Genomic DNA, 18983 nt, shown 5'->3' with positions numbered 1-18983 from the left:
CAGCAAACGGTTTGAACTTGTGAATTTTACTGTTCTACTTCTTGTTAGTGAACTGCAAGATGCGCTATATAGTCCTTGAAAAAGGGCAAAACACACTTTGACTTTGCGCGCATTCTTTATTTTCCACAGAGTCTCATCAGCAGCAGTGGCTTACTGATACTGATGAGACTTTTTCGTTTTGTCTCTTACATTTGGCTTGTTTCAAGAATATTTTTACTGGGGAATCAATCTACTGCCTTGTTTGTTTGATTTCAAATGTATGTTTTGTTGTTGTTTTAAGAATATTTTACTACACAATTTACCGCCTCATTTGTTTGATTTCAAATGTCCTTACGATACCATTGCATTGAAGTATTCCCTTTTTTCGTTCAACTCTAAACGGATTTGTTGTCAATCCAATATTCCAAACGTATCACCAACAAAAAATAAACACGTAGTTGGCCTAAATATTAAAGTCTCGCGATACTTGTTGCGTACGGCTGTCATTGGTCAGGTGGACAAGGACGTCAAAGTGGGCGGTTCCCGGAAGGAAAGGCCACAGAGCCCAAGAAGAAGACGGAGAAGAAGACGGTCGATGAGAGCAGCCAAGGAAGAAAGAGTGATGTAAGTCAAATCTATTCAAATACCTAACGAACCAGTGCGTCGTAACACTAGTCGCTTAATTATAAATGAAAATGAGCAAAACGTTGCTCATGTTCCAAAAGCGATCTCAGTCAAAGTGGTGATGCTGCTTCGCTAGGTAGCCGAGACTGAACCGAACCGAACGTCCAAGAAAAAAAAAAAAAAAAACATGACACGACTTCATATCTTGCACCCGCTTATGACACAATTTGCGGCCACAGTAACAAACAAGAGGAAACGCCGATTTGTATCATCGTCAAACGGCGTTTTGGTGACTTTGATGTTAGGCTGCTAACGTAAGCGGAACGTGAAGTTTTTTTCGGGGTGAGGGAGCTTCCTTCCTTCCTTCCGATATCTCGCCGTTATGCTCAGCTGATGATGCTACCGAGCTAGCATCGGCTTCAGGAAAGCGACTGGAGCTGACATTAGCCTGACTAATAGCTTAGATCCAGCAGTGATGTCGCAGACAAGTCGTAGAAAATTGCGACGGCTACCGATATACGAACAGTGCACAATAAACTAAAGAGATCTCGGATCCACCTGCAATAAGTGTAAACCCGCAGTAAATAAATAGATAAATAAATAAACACGCTATTGTTGCTCCCCCCCCCCCCCCCCCTTACCTCACTTTTAGAACACAAACATCTTAAAACCAAACAAACTGCAAGCCCGCATGTCGAGAAAATGTCTTCTAATAGTGTCTGTCTCCATGCAGCTTTCCTTAAAGGAGTGAGCTAGCTGCGTGTGTGTCGACAGTGACACTAAACGAGTGGAGGCAACCCAGTCGATGCGTTCCGTGTTTGCGGCTTGCACAAACACCCAAATAATAAGGGCGCCTGCATATTGTCTTGTTTATAGTTGCACACAACGTGCTATGTGCTTTTCTATACGAGTTGGAGGAAATGGCAAAGATTTTTTTTCTTCCCTTCCGACCTTGCAGCTACTGTTTCCTGAGTTCCCAAACATTTGCCCTTAACCTCGAATGCTAGAGTGTCTCGTCGTTGCTGAGCTCGCACGTTTAATCCGCCGCGTAGATTTCATTTCAAGAACGAGCCAGTCCCGTACTATCCTCCTCTCCTTTTAGGCCAGTGGTGAGCCCGTCCATATTTGTCACTCGCGTCCTCAAACGTGATTGCGGCCGTTAGTTCTCATGTACAGGAGGCCGTCATGAATATATCATAGCCCCCTCCTCTTGACAGCTCCTCCTTCCTGCTTTTTCTTTTGCCTCTTTGTCCCACTCTCTCTCCCTCTTTGACCCACTTCCCAGTGGAGGTCCATTAAGGATGGATGCAAGCAACAACAACAAAAAAAAGCATCCGTTGATGTGAGCAGCTCTGTAAATCCCAGGGGGGCAAAAAAAAAAAAATTTCAGAATGGAAAGCAATTGACACACGTGGCCAACATTTTGAATGCAAGAAAAACCCACAGAGGCCAGAAAAGTAAATGAACATTTTATGAAAATCGAGCATTGCTTTTGAATTGTGTTTCAATTGATTTATTTATTTTTTTTTCCTCCTCAATAAAACAGACTTGGACTGATCTGATGGAACCCTTGAAAATAATTTGATCTAAGGGACAATCGAGGTGCATTATTTCAAATGTCAGTCCGTCGGTCTGACTGACAGTCACGTGTTTTCAGTCATCCATCACGAAACCTACAAATGTTCCAAAAGGCAAGCAGTGTGCGCGCTCGAGTCTCCCCATTGGCTGCACTTGAATATTTTATGGAGGGAGTCGTGATCTGCCATCACATGTTGAAGATTAAGCCAGGCTCAGCGGCACTTCAAGTCGATTGCATCAGCCGTGATGTTTTAACTTCACCTTTCGTCGTGTTTCGACGCCTCCCCGCTGGAGCCACGTGACCCAACCCAGCTGAGGTTGATCCCGACTTTTTATCGTGCTCAGCGGTAAAAGGCTTTTCTGCTCGCTTTCTTTCCACTTCCCTCGTTTCCTGTCCCGTTGCAGAGCGCAGAAGCCGGCCTCTGCGTTTCGCAACGTTTCAGTGCAAGTCTAGCTTTTTGAATTGTACCACTGAGTGGTAGGTGTTACAACACAACACAGGACGGCACAAAACTCACGAGCTGCTGGTGTCGGGATGAGGAAGTCGTGTGGTTAAGTCCAGCTCCTCCTTTAGTATCTTTCACAAAATTTTTTTTTTTTTTAACAATAAAAACATTGCAATATTTATTCGATGTCACTTTTAACGGATGGAAGTTTAAAAATGCCCGACACGGTCAAAAAGCATCGCTAATAATAAGATAAGTAATACGTAGAGAGCAGTGCTGTTAGCATCTGAGCTAATGCAAGCTAAAACCTAACTTGCTTTAAGATATGACATCACGGCACTCTAAAATATGCCTAGAGAGCAGATCTAAACTGTTGATAAGATTCTGACATCGCCGATGCACTTTTGCATGTGCACAAATCCAACGTGACAACGCTGTTGTTGTAGGCCACAGCCAGACGCTGACAGTGTTTTAGTGTGGAACTGAACAGCTGATCATCACAAAGGTCAAGTGTACTCCATTTCAAGTGGAACGACTTTTATTTTTCAGTTGCCCTGGCTTGGTTTTTCCTCCTTTTGGCTCCTGCCCTAACTGAACCCGGCCACCCCGCCCGCCGCAGCGTCGACCTTCCCCCACCCCGAATCAAGTCCCACTCATGGCCGGACGAGGCGGACCCGCGCGGACCAACGGCGCCGCGGCGCCCAGCAACAAAATCTGCCAGTTCAAGCTGGTGCTGCTGGGCGAGTCGGCGGTGGGCAAGTCCAGCCTGGTGCTACGCTTTGTCAAAGGCCAATTCCACGAGTATCAAGAGAGCACCATCGGAGGTGGGTTCAATCTTCACCTCAGTCAGCGGCCGCGCTGGTGGTCAAAGGTGACTTTTTTTATTTTCCTGCGCCGTGGAAGCGAGAGCTTGGTTTCCTCTGTCATGTGACGAGGACCTGAGTCAGCAGCCCCCTACCCGCCCTGTAAACTCTTATCACGGTTAGGCCTGTCACCATAACAAAGTTTTCAGGGCAATCCATTTCCCTGAAAGGATCCACAAATGTTTGTATTCTTAGCGTTTTGGAATGTGAAATAAACGCGTGTGTCAAAAAGTCCAAGAACGGCCGTCTTCTCTCTTCCGGTGTAGCGGCCTTCCTGACGCAGACGGTATGCTTGGATGACACAACGGTCAAGTTTGAGATCTGGGACACTGCGGGCCAGGAGCGCTACCACAGCTTGGCTCCCATGTATTACAGAGGCGCCCAGGCGGCCATTGTTGTGTATGACATCACCAACACAGTAAGCCATAAATAAGCTCAGACGAGCAGACTCGAGCTATTAGTTTGCTGACCCTTGTCCTCCCGTTTGGGTTGATGATTACTTGATTCCTACAGACCTTTGTGCTCTCACTTGATCATTTGTAGTAGAGAGAGAGAGGTGTGTGTGTGTGTGCGTAACTAAGTATAACTGTACGTATGTATGTTTTGGCAACTGTATTTGTTCTTTTCTAAAGGACACTTTCACACGTGCCAAGAACTGGGTGAAAGAGCTGCAGCGACAGGCCAGCCCCAACATTGTTATTGCTCTGGCAGGGAATAAAGCCGACTTGCCCAACAAGAGAGCTGTCGATTTCCAGGTCGAGATTGGAAACGGACGTGTTTGATGATTGCTCTTTGGTGTTATTGCTCACACGCCTTGTTTTCAGGAGGCCCAAGCGTACGCAGATGACAACAGTTTGCTCTTCATGGAGACGTCGGCTAAGACAGCCATGAATGTGAACGAGATTTTTATGGCAATAGGTAAGCGTTGTAACATATGATTTGGGAAATGAGAATTATTTCATTTCGTATTTCACATATGGAATTTATGTTTTGTATTTGTTGTATCGATAGAAAAACGTCCAACATTTGGAAACAATGGCTTTTTTCTCGGCCGGCAAAAATGCAAGGGTTTTCTGTCGCTATCGTTACTTTTTTGTCATCATTTTGGAAAACGAGAAAAAAACGATTTTGATGGGCTCTTTTTACTCTCGTCGATTAGCCAACGACGTGTGGGTGAAAAATGTTTGAACAAAACATCTCCACTGATTCCTAACAGCCAAGAAGCTCCCCAAGAACGAGCCGCAGGGCGGGGCGGGCGGTGGCGGCCGGGCCCGAGGCGGTGTGGACCTGCAGGAGGCGGCACCCCAAGGTCGCGGCGGCGGCCAGTGTTGTGGGGGCGGTGGCAACTAACTCTCACGGGACGGGGCGGGGCGAGGCGGGGCGAGGCGAAGCGGGGCGTCCTCCACTCCAGCTGATCCCAGCCACTTAACCCACTCGGATGGAGCGGACCGGATATGATTAGCCAGCTGTCAAACAATGTCACGGCGTTGGGACCAAAACACGGCGGAAATTACAAACTCTTAGGCCGACGACATCACCGGCCTGGCGACCAATCACCTTTTAAAGACCCCGACCTCCCAACCCCTCCCAAACTTTTGATGGTGGACTTGTAGGGGAACAAACATCCCAGTCGTGATATTATCCCAAAAAAAAAAATCACGGAAGCTCACTTAATTTTGTTTCTGTATTTGTGTGGAAAAATAATGCAACAGGAAAAGATGGAGAACAGACAGACTTCCTTCTCGGTAGAACTGTGTAGCCGCAATATCGTCCTCATAATGACGTCATTTTGATTTATTTTTTATTGTTAGATTACCCAACCATAAAAATAGTAATGTTATTAACATCACCCATGCGTAGGTTGATCATTAAACCTCAATTACAACTAATTTGTGGAGTTTCTACCCAATCCGAAGCAATCAGCTTCCCCATCTTTCTCAGCATTATTTCTTTTTTTGTTTTTGTTCCATGTCTTGATTTTGTTTTCTAAATCGATGGTATTAAATGCACTGGTTCTGTCTCAACATCTTTGTGAATCAAGATGCTCGCCTCTGGGTTTTCCTGTCTCATCATCTTTGTGAATCGAGTCGCTTACCTTGGCAATTTTCTTCATTTGTATTATGCGTAGAAGAGTGACAAGGTGGGTCGAAAGAAAGAAAATGTAATTTTACCAATAAACCTGGAGAAGTTATATTTTTTCCCCAGTGTCTAATTCCTGATAAGCAAACATGATCACATCCAGTCGTGACAACTATTTTTAAATGAAAGATTCTTTCATTTTTATCTCAATTTTTATGAACGAATTGAGAGGACTCAAGTTAAAAGTAGATCAGCGGGAGAAGGGACGAAACACAAAAAAACTACACTACCCACAGTCCTCTGGAAAAGCGCGTTGCCTTCAGGGTACCTGAAAACCTAGCGGATGGTGCTAAATGACATTTTGTACTCTGACGTCTCATTTCAAATCTCTCCAACTTCAATAACATGACGCGCTTATTAGTCACCGTTGAAGGAATTCGAGTATACATCAATAAGATCAAGTTTAATTTTTAGTCTTGACGACTGTATTTTGTTTGTTATTTTCTTTTAAGAAAGAGATCGAGAGAGAGCACAGTGAAGAGAAGAGTCAATCATAGTGTTTGCTGGTCATTTTCTCAGCCAGCTGTTTGTCCATTTTCCAACCGTGCCCAAACGCAGCACACGAGCTCACCGGAAACCGAAGAGGTAGAAGAGGAAAGCGTTTGAAATGTCGGACCAGGCGGTGCAGCAGGGCCTGCAACCCCGGCTTGTCCAAGCCCAGTCGGCTGCTGGGTCGACTGGCTCCGGTTCAGGGAACAGTGACCCGGCCAGGCCTGGACTGAGCCAGCAGCAACGCGCCAGCCAGAAGAAAGCCCAAGTTCGAGCCTTTCCACGGGCGAAGAAGCTCGAGAAACTTGGGGTTTTCTCCGCCTGCAAGGTAGTTAGCTCGCCAATTAGCATGGCTGGCTAAAGTTCCAAACAAAGCACTCCGCTGGAATGACTGACTGCATTTATGATTTCTGAGAGGTCATAACAGCATAGCTCCAAGAGCTCGTGTTAACTTTCCCGCCGCGTCGCTAGCTACTTCGCTGCCTAATGAAGGTTAGCTTCAAGGCACCAAAGCGCAATAAAGTAGATGTACGTATTCCACATGGCGCTCTTACTCTTCATTCATTCATTCATTCATTCATTCATTCATTGCCACCGCTATGTGTGTTCGTGTTCAGGCCAGTGACACGTGCAAATGCAACGGATGGAAGAACCCCAAACCTCCCACGGCACCCCGTGTCGACCTGCAGCAACATGCCGCCAGCCTCAGCGAGCCGTGCCGCAGTTGTGGACATGCTCTCGGTCGGTACTCACCAAACACGGACGGGGTGGTCCCCATTGTCTTTCAGGTGTCAGTCGAACAGGCTCGAGAGCATCCGAATTCGAGAGTTTTGCTTGGACAGTGTTTGTAAACATTGCCTTGCCAATTGTCATCGGAGCAGCGTTGCAAAATCATCACTTGGCAACAAGTCAAGTTCACCAACCAAGCGGCCTCAAGTCTGATACCTGAAACAAAATGTAGCATCATTTTGGAGCGGCGGCGCTGATAAGGCCGAGACAAACGAGCGTCCAGGGTGTCGGTGGGGGAACTTAGCGCGTTATTACGTCAATTAGCCCAATGGTGCTAGCCAGCCGTGGGGAGAAAGTGAACTTTTCAAAAATATCGTTCTCCAAGATGAATGCATCGAGGTTCATTCCGACGCCTCGCGGTTTTGCGTCTTGCAGCCGATCACGTGTCTCACCTGGAGAACGTGTCCGAGGACGAGATCAACAGGCTGCTCGGAATGGTGGTGGATGTGGAGAACCTGTTCATGTCCGTGCACAAGGAGGAGGACACGGACACCAAGCAGGTCTACTTCTACCTGTTCAAGGTGAGCACGCACGCACGCAGACACTTACGCACGCAGGCACTTACGCAGGCACGCAGGCACTTACGCAGGCACGCAGGCACTTACGCAGGCACGCAGGCACTTACGCACGCACACGTTAAAGCCATGTCCACACATAACATCTTTTCTCTTTGGTAGCTGCTGAGGAAATCCATCCTGCAGATGAGCCAGCCAGTGGTGGAAGGATCACTGGGCAGTCCGCCCTTTGAAAAACCCAACATCGAGCAGGTGAATGGCCAATGTCATTTCAACAACAAAAAAATCAAGAGGAAAATGACAGACATGTTTGCGACGTTCCTCTCCGAAGGGCGTGTTGAACTTTGTGCAGTACAAATTCAGCCACCTGGCGCCCAAGGAGCGCCAGACCATGTTCGAGCTGTCCAAGATGTTCCTGCTGTGCCTCAACTACTGGAAGCTGGAGACGCCCACCCAGTACCGGCAGCGCACGCAGAAGGACGACGGCACGGCCTACAAGGTGGACTACACGCGCTGGCTGTGCTACTGCCACGTGCCGCAGAGCAACGACAGCCTGCCGCGCTACGAGACCACGCACGTCTTTGGGCGCAGCCTGCTCAAGTCCATCTTCACCGTCACGCGGCGCCAGCTCCTGGAGAAGTTCCGTGTGGAAAAGGACAAGCTGCTGCCTGAGAAGCGCACGCTCATCTTGACGCACTTTCCCAAGTGAGGATTTTCATGGCGACGTTCATTTGCGGCTGACGCCAAAATGAGTCTGTGCGTCGGTCAAATGGATCAATTTGCTGAAGGTGACGAAATGGAGCCACTCTCTCTCTCTCGCTCTCTCTCTGTGGCTCCATTTGCAATGTGGCAATGCTGATGACTTCTCCTTCAACTTGAAAATATCGGCCTCCAGCACTGTTTTGCACACTTTGGTAAAGCAATCGCATCCGTTGCGGACAGGTTTCTCTCCATGCTGGAGGAGGAAATCTACGGGGAAAATTCTCCCATCTGGGAGGCCGACTTCACCGTGCCTGCCGCCGACGGGACGCAGCTGGGACATCAGACGGGTGAGAGAGAGGGAGGCAAGGAGGGGCGACGACAACGACATTTTCCATTTTTACTTCTCACGCTTGTCGTGAAAACATTAACGACGGCTCGATAGCATCGTATCTAAAAATGCGAGCGTGGTCGTGCAGTGATCAGTCCGGCGGCGGTGTCCTGCTCGTCCGCCCTCTCCAAGGCTCTGAGCGCCGCCGGTTCGTCTCTGGACGCGTCCTGCTCCGAGCTCATTCCAGGTTAGCGTCTCGGATTGGCGCGGGGTGCCGCCCAAAATCCTCGGAATGAGCCCTTCTTCCTCTTTTCAGGCGAGAAGCGCAAACTCCCCGAGGCCCTGACGCTGGAGGACGCAAAGCGCATCCGGGTGATGGGCGACATTCCCATGGAGCTGGTCAACGAGGTCATGATGACCATCACCGACCCCGCCGCCATGTTGGGCCCCGAGGTGGTGAGAGTTCCATTTGATCGCGGACGGCTAGTGTCGGTCGGAACAGAGGCCACGGGACACCTTTCCGTTTGCAGACCAACCTGCTGACGCCCAACGCGGCCCGCGACGAGACGGCCCGTCTGGAGGAGCGTCGCGGCATCATCGAGTTCCACGTGATCGGCAACTCGCTGTCGCAAAAGTCCAACAAGAAGATCCTGATGTGGCTGGTGGGCCTGCAGAATGTCTTCTCGCACCAGTTGCCTCGCATGCCCAAAGAGTACATCACGCGCCTGGTCTTTGACCCGTAAGATCCCTCCTCTGGTCTGGTCTGGTCTGGTCTGGTCCGGTCCGGTCCGGTCCGGTCCGGTCCGGTCCGCCGCCACTGGCGAGCGCTCCTCACGACTTTTCTTTTCTTTCACCCGCCCAAAAGGAAGCACAAGACTTTAGCCCTGATCAAAGACGGCCGCGTCATCGGGGGCATCTGTTTTAGGATGTTTCCCACCCAGGGCTTCACAGAGATCGTCTTCTGCGCCGTCACCTCCAACGAGCAAGTGAAGGTATGCGGTCGGCCGGCCATACACGAGACTCCAACTCAAATACGCTCTCCCTCGCTCAGGGCTACGGCACACACTTGATGAACCACCTGAAGGAGTACCACATCAAGCACAACATCCTCTACTTCCTCACCTACGCCGACGAGTACGCCATCGGCTACTTCAAAAAGCAGGTGAGCTCTCTCCACTTTTTTGGTTGGGTTCCTTTCCATCACATCGGACCTGGCTCCGGCAGGGCTTCTCCAAAGACATCAAAGTGCCCAAGAGCCGCTACCTGGGCTACATTAAAGATTACGAGGGAGCCACGCTGATGGAGTGCGAGTTGAACCCCAGGATCCCCTACACGGAGCTGTCGCACATCATCAAGAGGCAGAAAGAGGTCAGCCGTCCGGTTGGACGCTAACGCTTACGTAGCGTCGGCCCTCCAACCGCCTTGCCTCCCCTCGCCGTCAGATCATCAAGAAGCTGATCGAGAGGAAGCAGAGTCAGATCAGGAAGGTCTACCCGGGCCTCACCTGCTTCAAGGAGGGCGTGCGACAGATCCCCGTGGAGAGCATTCCCGGCATACGTGAGGCCGGCCGGCCGGCGTCTCGGCAGCGCCGCCCGCCATAGTAGTCCGAGTGTGCTCAAGTTGTTTTCTTTCTTGTCCCCAAGGAGAAACAGGCTGGAAGCCAAGCGTCAAGGAGAAAGTGTAAGTGAGAAACCAAATAGATGTGTTTCCAATCGTTACGGAAACGCAATTGGCCTTCATTCCAACCACTCACCTTTTGAACATTGCAGTCAAGTAGCAAATGGAAAGCCTTGACATTTTATGACTTGCTTGGATTTTGTTGAACAGGAAAGAAGTGAAGGACCCCGACGTATTGTACAATATGCTCAAGAACCTACTGGCCCAAATAAAGGTACCTAGCGTAAGCACACTTGGAGCGTAAGCACACTTGGAGTGGGCAGCTTTCACAAAATGGTCACATTTTTAGACTCACCCTGACGCGTGGCCCTTCATGGAACCCGTCAAGAAGTCGGAAGCGCCCGATTACTACGAGATCATCCGCTTTCCCATCGGTATGCCGGCGACGCTCGTTCCGTGTCGTTTTTCGCCTCTGTTATTCCTTTCTTTGCTTTGCGCAGATCTGAAGACCATGACGGAGCGCCTGAAGAATCGCTACTACGTGACCAAGAAGCTGTTCATCGCCGACCTGCAGCGCATCATCACCAACTGCCGCGAGTACAACCCGCCCGACAGCGAGTACTGCAAGTCGGCCAACACGCTCGAAAAGTTCTTCTACTTCAAGCTCAAAGACGGTGGCCTCATTGAAAAATGAACATGCTTTTTAGTTGTTGTCGCTGGGTTTGTTTTGGGGGTTTTTTTTTTCAATGCGGCAAAACGCTGTACCAAAGTTCTACACCAGAAACCAACTTTATTCCCCTCCCCCCCCCAAAAAAAGAGTCAAACGTCATTCCACATGTTGTCGCCAAAAACTGGACCTCGGGGACTTGAAAGCCGCCACGCCGCGCTCGCTGCCTTGGGTTACTGACACACTTGAAGCCTCCCTACTGCGCTTATTCCTATGATTTTGTTGTACATAAGAAATGTATTTAAAAAGCAAACAAACACGTGCTCCGTTTTAGGTCTCGTACGTCACCGTCATAGTGAATGAAGGCAGTTGAGCTCCTTTGTGCTTCAAAAGCGCTTACATCTAGATCGGAGGTGAAAACATTTGCTGTGCTTCTGTCTTCAAATGTTTGCTGACAACAAGAAAAAAGTGCATTCATCGGGTGCTATGGAAGAATTTGCTGCCTTCGTATACATCCAGTAAAAAAAAAAAAAAAAAAAGGTTTTGTACTTGACCAGTCAAGTGTTCCGTTTCCATGACGTTGTGGCAGAAGTAAGAAGCACATGACTGGCAACCCAGGCGATCAAGGAACCTATTTAGCCCCGCCCCCAAGTAGCGCGCCTGCATGCCTGCTGGGTCCCAATGTTTAAATTCCTGCCCGCCTGCCACTTGCTGTCACGATAGTACTGTTCATGACAATAAAGGATTTTTGTGCTAAGTTATCTTTAGTCGTAAAGTGTAGCAAGCTAGCTCACTTGACTGATTCCTAACATCATCGGACTTGGCTTTCATATCGTCATGTCCTTAAGTTTGGTCTTCCCACGCGAGGAGGAGAATGCGTCTGCGTTTATTTGCGTGCGACTTGTCAACATTCCTTCTTTATTCTCCATCTTTTTGCTGCTAAAGGTTTGGCTCCGGCACTATTTCGAAGCCGTCTTCCACGGTAGCTGTAGCGTGACATTTAGTCCGAAGTGTCTTTTAATAACTCCGTGTTGCAATCGTGTCGTTCCTACCGAGCCCCGCCCCGAGTACTCGGGTTTACTTTCGTTTTCCTGTAGGTCAGCTGATCGCTTTGGTGAGTTTCGTCAACCCGCGAGCAGAGCCGAACCGAGCTGGCCGGCTGGGTCCTTGACATTGGGCTCTCTGAACACAAGTCGAAGTCGAGTTCCTTCTGTTCCACCAGACGTTCCGGGATGGCAGATGTGATTCTTTACGGGTACCAGGAGGAGGTGGTCCAAAGGGCTCTGCAGGGGGAGAACATCATCGTGTGGCTGCCAACGGGAGCGGGGAAAACGCGAGCCGCCGTCTACGTGGCCCACAAGCACTTGGAAAGGACGCCTGGGGCCAAGGTGGTGGTCCTGGTCAATAGGGTAAGGATCGTCAAATGGATTCATTTTTCCATGCATTTTGATCAGCAAGCGCTCGATGATCAAAACGGACTCAGCCCGCTCGGCTCGTCGGTGTCGCTTTGACTCTTCCAGGTGCACCTGGTAGAGCAGCACTATAGCAAGGAGTTCCACCTCTTCTTGGGGCACGCCTACAAAGTGACAGCAGTCAGCAGCGACAGCCGCGAAAAGGACTTCCTGGGCGCCGTGCTGCGCGAGCGCCACCTTCTCGTGTGCACAGCGCAGATCCTCCTGAATGCCCTGGACAGCGATGAGGAAGACAAACGCGTGGAGCTCTCGGGTAGGTTGATGCCGCAACCCAAAGTGAGCGACAGCGGCCGATGTTGCCGTAACGCCCTCGCTGGCTTGCTGGCTCGCTGGCTCGCAGACATCACCCTGCTCGTGGTGGACGAGTGTCACCACACTGTCAAGAAGACGGTGTATAATAAGATCATGAGGCTCTACCTGGAGAAGAAGATGAGCGGCGCCGGACGGCTGCCGCAGGTCCTCGGCCTCACGGCGTCGCCGGGATCGGGAGGAGCCAAAAGTCCGGAGAAGGCCGTGCAGCATGTACTGCAGGTACAAACGCTTACATACATTTGAATGGCATGCCACGTTGGCGCCGTGATCACGTGTGTATCAGATCTGCGCCAACTTGGACTGCGCCATCGTTTCCGCCCAAAACTGCATTGACGAGCTCAACGTAAAGGTGGCCAGGCCTCTTCAAACCTTTGATATTGTGGACAAAAGACAGGAGGTTCGCCCGGCCAGCCGCCCGCCCGCCCGCCCGCCCGCCCGCCCGCCCGCCCGCATGCGCTCAGCACGCACGCGCTCAGCACGCACGCACGCACGCCACGATTTTGCTCCAAGCGTCTAAGTGGACTCCACTGCGCGGGTAGGATCCATTTGGTGAGCGCGTGAAGCGGATGATGCAAGCTATCCACGCTTTCACGGAGCCTCCCGAGGACGTCGCCCTCAGAGAGTTTGGCACGCAGGAGTACGAGAGCGACGTGGTGGCACTGCAGAAGAGAGGTCATGTGACTTGTAGCTTACCTGGAAGAAACCTCCAAAGCAGCAAGTGGAACGTCAATGTCATCCCATTGCAATTTGCCAATCCATCTTTGATGGTGATTGCAGGCGTGAAGGAGCGCAACAGGCGACTGCAGCAATGCGCCATCCATCTGCGGCGCTACAACGACGCGCTGCTGATCCACCACACGCTGCTGATGGAGGACGCGCTGACTTCTCTGCAGGACTTCTACACGGAGACCACAATCGTGGATGACACCGACCGCTTTCTGCTCCATCTTTTCCAAGGTGGCCGCTGATCTGGGAAAAATGGGACATTTTGGGGGGGGCTGCGCTTCCTCCAACCTCCCTCCCTCCCTCTCTCCGCCCGCAGAGAACCAAGCCGAGCTGCTGACCTTGGCTCACGACACACGTTACACAAATCCCAAAATGGAGCAGCTGGAGAGCGTCCTGCTGAGGCACTTTTCTCCCGGCGCCGAGTCCCGAGGAATCATCTTCAGCCAGACCCGCCGGAGCACGCACGCACTACACCGATGGGCGCTCGCCAAAGACCAACTGCGCTCGGCCGGCATTAAGCCCGCCGCCGTGACCGGCGGCGCCGGCATGACGCAGGTGAGCCGGCTAACGCCGTGGAAATTCAAAACAATGCGCACAGCAAAGACGGTAGGGTTTCTCTCTCTCTCTCTCTCTCTCTCGACTCGCTGGGCTCAACTTCTCCCGCAGCACGATCGCGACCAAACCATCCGCGACTTCCGCCTGGGCTCCGTCAACCTCCTGATCGCCACCAGCGTGGCCGAAGAGGGCCTGGACATCAGCGGCTGCAACCTGGTGGTGCGCTACGGCCTGCTGACCAACGAGATCGCCCAGCAGCAGGCGCGCGGTCGCGCCCGCGCCCAAGACAGCTACTACTCGCTGGTGGCCCAGCGCGGCGGGCGCGAGGAGCGACGCGAGCTCCTCAACGCTTACCTGGAGGGGCTCACCGCCGCCGCCGTCGGCACCATTCGCCAGATGAGCCCACACGAGTTCAGGGCCAAGGTGAGTGAGGCTGCCGGGCCAAAGATCCAATCTTGTTGTTTTTTTTAGATCTCTCCGTACTATCACGTATCTTGAAATGAAAAAGCAACAACAACGCTAGAGCTCAGACTGGCAACCAAACCCCCTCCAGATCGCCAAGCTGCAGCAGGACGCTCGGGTGGCGGAGACGGTGGAGAAGAAGGGCGGCGGCTACTCGGCCGCCCAAGTCCAGCTGCTGTGCGCCAACTGCTTGACGGCTGTGGCGCGAGGAAGCGACATCCGCTTGCTGGACAAAACGCATTACGTCAACGTCAACCCGCAATTCAGGTCAGCTGGCGTCCAGCGCCGAGCGCCGACTGATGTTTGACAGCGCTCTACGGTCTCAGGAGTCGCTACAACGGGGGCCTTCCGGTGTGTCTGGACAAGACCTTTGAGGACTGGGAGCCAGGCCGCATCATCGCGTGCAACAACGGCAATTGCAACAAGGTATCCGTCGACTTTGCCTTGACTTTTCACTAGCCATCGTGCAGATATGCCGTTGCCATGTCAGGGATCAAGAATAGAAGCTCATTACCACCGGAGTCTCTGGGGGGGGGGGGGGGGGAATTATATCCATTAAAAACACAGGTTCTCTTCGGGGGAATTTTAGGATTGTTTGCCGCCTCCCTTTTAGCCATTAGCGATAAGTTCTTTATCAGCCGGGTTGCGACGGGTCAGCAAGACACACACAATGGGCGTAGGTGTGATGGACGAAACGGCGGACGGCTTTGACTGAATAATTGCATGTTTTTTTTTAAGCAAGTCTTTATATATGCATGAGATATATATGCATTGCGTTGCAGCGGTGGGGCTACGAGCTTAAGTACCACAAGGTGGCGCTGCTGGCCAACTTGGCCATCAAGCACTTTGCCCTGGAGACGCCCGGCGGCGGCAGGAGCACGGTCCAGAAGTGGAAGGACATCCCGTTCGCCGTGGAGCACTTCAACTTCAGCGAGTACTGCAGTCGACACTCCGCTCACCTTCTGGACTGACAAACGAGCTGATGCTAAGCTCATTTCCACAACAATCTGTTGCAGTCCCTTTTTCGAAACAAAACCACTTTGAATGAAAGGTGCAATTTGAATGTATTTTTTAACTCTGTTTGCATGATTAAATGCAACCGTTTTTTCTTACCTGAATGACTTTTGAGGCACGTGATGTCTTCAAGTACCACTAGAGGGCAGCGTTGTGTCGGGCTAATTTTTCCCACCGGCAAGCAAACCCGGAGCGAAAATCCAAACAATAGCTTTGAAATGATGTGAGTTCCACAATCACAAGTATATTCTATTCCTGCATCACTAATGTGCTCATGCCTAACCCGGCTGGCTCACTGAAGAAACCACGACTAATTGATCAATCCATACTCAATCATCAAGACATTTTTTCGGACAAAGGCTACCAAGCCTGACTTGTTGGGAAGGAGGCGGAAACTGATGATTGACTGTGATCCGACTCAGCGTCTCTAATCAACGCTGATGATTTCCTTTTGCACATGCAGAGCACGCTGATTGCAGTTAGACGCCCCTCCACGGGTGCGTGCGTGCGCGCGCGCGCGCCAATGCCATTCATGTATGCGACTCGTATTCGTGAATGTCTCCAGGAGATCCAGGAAAAGAATACAGAGTACTATGTTCTGTCCCATTTTTTTCCCCCCCTTTCCTTCTACAGAATAGGCTTGCTGATTTTCAACACTACAACTCTATCATAGTACGTGGTCCGATTTGTAGTATTCCTTTTTGAACACAGAGTGATGGCAGTGTTTTGGGCTAGCATCGGTGTCGTTTTGATTTTTAGCAATGACACTTTTATGTTTTGTGTCACTATTTTGAATCCCATTTTGATCAACTTTTCAAGGGTTTGAAGATGAAAGCTCACAATGATTTATGAAAGTGTAGAAACGTGTGTGTGCGCGCGCGCGCGCTCGCTTATAGTTATTTTGTTTGCACAGTTAAAGGCCTTTGGCGCAGCCTTCTGGCACAGTGGCAGGAAATTGAAGGAGTGCAAGGATTTGTTTGGATGGCGGGCGGAAATGAATGAATCTTAACTTATATCGTCTGAACACAAATCATGTTACAAGTTCAAAGCGGAATCAAAAGAACCTTTTCTCAGTCAGCACCACATAGGTCTATTTTGGCGTTTTAGCTCGTTAGCTAGCGAGCAACTCCTCGCCCGAAGCCGTTGGCTTTTTAATTTTTTTTCATTGTTATTCTGCCTACATTCACTTGTCAAGTTGATCAAATGTTTCAATTTGGACTCTGAATAGCTCACAAAGGCATTGCTCTCATCCGCCCTCACTTCTTTTCGACAATTTGCGTGACCGCCGGCCGAGAACGGCGCAACGGTATGTACCTGTACGCAGGTAATTTGCAGTCAGGGAAACATAGCATACTATACACTATGGTCTGCTATGGTTCAAATTGAAGAAGAGATCTATTCCATCGGTACGGGCAAATCCGTCTTTTGAGCACTTGCGAGCGGCTTGCATCAGCGATGACGGCCGGCGTGCGCTAAGCTGTCTTGGCATCCGTAAGCAGAGCTGTCAGCACCCAAAGGGCGCCCGCATAACCCGACGGGGGGCAGGTGCGCTCGGCCTCGGATACCGTACCTCCTGCCAAGCTTTAACGTCCTGACCTTTAGTCTCTCCACGTGAATCGGAGCATGTTGATCAAATAACACGTCAATTCAAGCTTGGTAATATGTTGTGTTAACAACAACAACAACAACAACGCTGATTCTTTTAGAACGTTGAAGACGGCGAGGAGGGAAGGGCGGGCGCGCGGGCGGCCGGCCGGGCGGGCGGGGGCTTATGTTTCAGGAGCCCGCATTCTATTTTTACGAGCAAGGCCAGCCCAGCGCGTTTTGCACCGAGGAGGTTGAAGGCGAGGCCAAAAAGTAGTCATTGCCTCTCGTGGGTGACAATATCGTCCGTGTATATCTCCCGCAGCTATTTCCAGGTTTGTTTGGCTTTTATCGAATGCCCTTCAACTAGTGTTTATTTTCCGCAATTCTGCTCAAAGATAAGAGGAAAACACACCACAATGGCCCTCGCAGGGCACCCTGGGTAACATTTAGGTGTTCTCTCACAGTCAACAAATAGAAGAATAAATATCCACGCTGTACTGCTTAATCTCACTGGAGTCGCCGGTGTGCTGGAGAAGCTCAATTTAATGTTAGTATCATCATGAAAAAAACCAAAAACCCGACAACTATCAAAGTATGTTCAAAGTTATTAAGATAACATTTCTGAAAGCGTTTTAAGGGAATTTCATTGATGCAATCTAGTTCCTAAGGTGCCAATCAATTTGAACAAATTGGCCATTTGACAAGATGTATCCTTGCGACACTTAGTTGTGTGTTCTCATTTCAAGATAAAACATTCCATTTGGCAGCCGTGTTGGAAAACACATCGGCTTCTGGTAAAATGCATTTCTTTTTCTTTCAAATGAATTGCTTACGTGATCATACAGACGAGCAAGTAGATATTCGTGTTTGTCAACATTTTCCATCCTCCGTTTGCTCGACTTGTGCTTTTGCTTCGAAAAGACGTTTCCGGTCTAATCTCCCCGTCCACTGACCCTACGGAAACTTGACCATGCCGGATGGTTCGCTTCACTTCTTTCGGTCGGTGCGGCCGTCCATCCATCCATCCAGCCAGCCATCCATCCAGCCAGCCATCCAGCCAGCCAGTCTTGCTTGACCTGTCTGCATTGACCGTCGTCGCTTCTTTGGCATCGCTGACGACCACCGGAGGGATAGAACGGAGGCGTGTAGCCGGTCAGACAAGACGTCCGGTGCGTCGGTGCCGGCCGATTGGGGCTGTTGCTCGGCTGTTGCTCGGCCGTTGGGGCTTCAGGTGCGCACACCTGCAACGTGTTGGTAAGTTCCGATGGAGTTTGTCGTTCTCTTTTCCGACGTCAAAGTTGATGGCAAATTTGAAGAGAAAGCGACTAAGAAGATGTCCGACAGAATTTGCGTGCGAGTGAACGCTGAGCAAGTTTTTGGAGCGGGCGATGGATGCTTTGTTTAGGATGAGGACTCGTCAATTTCGCCAATTAACGCCATTACAAAATGGAAACAAATTCTGTGTCGAAATGACTGCGTGCTCTTAACGTACTAGTGTAATCCCCGTGTGCGTGCGAGCGAGCGAGCGAGCGAGCGAGCGTGTCTGGTCATCAATAATACAGCTAAACAATATTCAAATGACACACACAAAAAAAAAGGGGGAGGTTGTAAATGAAGCTGTGCAAGTTTGAGCAGACGAAGATGCTTTACTGGTGTTCCGGGGTTTCAAATTTAGGCACTTGACGACACATTAACGAGACACTGATGGCACGAGCCAAAAGACGACACTTGATAGCTGCATTTGGCTACACTGCAACTCTTTTGCATCCTCCCTCCCTCCATCATCAAATGAATCTAATTTCACATTTGATCAATTGCCTGCCCCAGCAACTAATGCAGCAGACGTCCCTGTAAAGTGAAAATCTCAATTTGACAAGCCTACCAAATGGGAATGATTCAAAAAAAGGATCTATAAAGTGAGGCACCAACATTTTCTCTCTCTCTCTCTCTCTCACAAATATATGATACTATTTCATCATAACCTCATTTCTTCTTCTGCCTTCTTTTTCTCAAAGGCTGCGTTTCACTGTTTCCTGCTGTGCCCAATTTGTCTTGACCTTCCTTCCGTCAGTTTCCGGTTGTCACTTTTGCTCCCGTACGCAGCGAGGAGATGGACGTC

At 50.3% G+C, this 18983-nt stretch overlaps 4 protein-coding genes across 6 annotated transcripts in view; all 4 read left to right on the top strand.

Annotated features, from left to right (window-relative positions):
• The first annotated feature begins 480 nt into the window (after positions 1 to 480).
• Positions 481 to 5681, top strand: rab5c (RAB5C, member RAS oncogene family). The gene is made up of 6 exons (XM_085933386.1): positions 481 to 603; positions 3177 to 3451; positions 3757 to 3908; positions 4123 to 4245; positions 4315 to 4408; positions 4707 to 5681. The coding sequence occupies exons 2-6, from the start codon at positions 3283 to 3285 to the stop codon at positions 4838 to 4840; spliced, it is 672 nt and encodes a 223-aa protein (XP_085789512.1). The 5' UTR covers positions 481 to 603; positions 3177 to 3282; the 3' UTR covers positions 4841 to 5681.
• Positions 5682 to 6012: 331 nt separating this feature from the next.
• Positions 6013 to 11497, top strand: kat2a (K(lysine) acetyltransferase 2A). 2 transcript variants are annotated; one of them, XM_085933639.1, is made up of 17 exons: positions 6013 to 6446; positions 6736 to 6859; positions 7283 to 7428; positions 7585 to 7674; positions 7754 to 8127; positions 8365 to 8471; positions 8601 to 8699; positions 8769 to 8908; positions 8983 to 9191; positions 9318 to 9444; positions 9504 to 9614; positions 9677 to 9820; positions 9895 to 10009; positions 10096 to 10132; positions 10280 to 10343; positions 10419 to 10503; positions 10570 to 11497. In XM_085933639.1, the coding sequence occupies exons 1-17, from the start codon at positions 6237 to 6239 to the stop codon at positions 10761 to 10763; spliced, it is 2376 nt and encodes a 791-aa protein (XP_085789765.1). In that variant the 5' UTR covers positions 6013 to 6236; the 3' UTR covers positions 10764 to 11497. The 2 variants fall into 2 exon arrangements, with proteins under 2 accessions (XP_085789765.1, XP_085789766.1); XM_085933640.1 differs by having other exon boundaries at positions 6014 to 6446; positions 8769 to 8905.
• A 54-nt stretch (positions 11498 to 11551) lies between these two features.
• dhx58 (DEXH (Asp-Glu-X-His) box polypeptide 58) lies at positions 11552 to 15375 on the top strand. 2 transcript variants are annotated; one of them, XM_085933641.1, is made up of 13 exons: positions 11552 to 11681; positions 11834 to 11850; positions 11959 to 12145; positions 12257 to 12461; positions 12549 to 12739; positions 12804 to 12917; positions 13060 to 13192; positions 13298 to 13477; positions 13563 to 13801; positions 13913 to 14224; positions 14355 to 14530; positions 14590 to 14689; positions 15046 to 15375. In XM_085933641.1, exons 3-13 carry the CDS (start codon positions 11969 to 11971, stop codon positions 15232 to 15234), a joined length of 2016 nt encoding a protein of 671 aa, XP_085789767.1. In that variant the 5' UTR covers positions 11552 to 11681; positions 11834 to 11850; positions 11959 to 11968; the 3' UTR covers positions 15235 to 15375. The 2 variants fall into 2 exon arrangements, with proteins under 2 accessions (XP_085789767.1, XP_085789768.1); XM_085933642.1 differs by lacking the exon at positions 12804 to 12917 and having other exon boundaries at positions 11646 to 12145.
• A 2456-nt stretch (positions 15376 to 17831) lies between these two features.
• Positions 17832 to 18983, top strand: part of znf385c (zinc finger protein 385C) — a 28548-nt gene continuing 27396 nt past the window's right edge. Inside the window, exon 1 of the mRNA XM_085934714.1 lies at positions 17832 to 18118. Within this exon, the coding sequence (XP_085790840.1) occupies positions 17842 to 18118 (277 nt within the window). The 5' untranslated portion in view covers positions 17832 to 17841. The remainder of the gene's footprint in view (positions 18119 to 18983) is intronic.

The sequence above is a fragment of the Syngnathus leptorhynchus genome, chromosome 16 (genome assembly GCF_054491065.1).
Source record: "Syngnathus leptorhynchus isolate UIUO chromosome 16, UIUO_Slep, whole genome shotgun sequence".
NCBI lineage: Eukaryota > Metazoa > Chordata > Actinopteri > Syngnathiformes > Syngnathidae > Syngnathus > Syngnathus leptorhynchus.
This window is presented reverse-complemented; position numbering and strand designations above follow the sequence as displayed.

What these genes read in the sequence shown, in the direction of transcription:
- dhx58 (XM_085933641.1), top strand. Translation starts at nt 11,969, where the DNA reads ATGGCAGATGTGATTCTTTACGGGTACCAGGAGGAGGTGGTCCAAAGG. An exon ending in TTGTGGACAAAAGACAGGAG is followed by an intron (nt 12,918 to 13,059) that starts GTTCGCCCGGCC and finishes CTGCGCGGGTAG; the next exon opens with GATCCATTTGGTGAGCGCGT. An exon ending in TCTGCTCCATCTTTTCCAAG is followed by an intron (nt 13,478 to 13,562) that starts GTGGCCGCTGAT and finishes CTCCGCCCGCAG; the next exon opens with AGAACCAAGCCGAGCTGCTG.
- kat2a (XM_085933639.1), top strand. Translation starts at nt 6,237, where the DNA reads ATGTCGGACCAGGCGGTGCAGCAGGGCCTGCAACCCCGGCTTGTCCAA. An exon ending in GCAGCTGGGACATCAGACGG is followed by an intron (nt 8,472 to 8,600) that starts GTGAGAGAGAGG and finishes GTGGTCGTGCAG; the next exon opens with TGATCAGTCCGGCGGCGGTG. An exon ending in GATCATCCGCTTTCCCATCG is followed by an intron (nt 10,504 to 10,569) that starts GTATGCCGGCGA and finishes TGCTTTGCGCAG; the next exon opens with ATCTGAAGACCATGACGGAG.
- rab5c (XM_085933386.1), top strand. Translation starts at nt 3,283, where the DNA reads ATGGCCGGACGAGGCGGACCCGCGCGGACCAACGGCGCCGCGGCGCCC. An exon ending in TCAAGAGAGCACCATCGGAG is followed by an intron (nt 3,452 to 3,756) that starts GTGGGTTCAATC and finishes CTTCCGGTGTAG; the next exon opens with CGGCCTTCCTGACGCAGACG. An exon ending in AGAGAGCTGTCGATTTCCAG is followed by an intron (nt 4,246 to 4,314) that starts GTCGAGATTGGA and finishes CCTTGTTTTCAG; the next exon opens with GAGGCCCAAGCGTACGCAGA.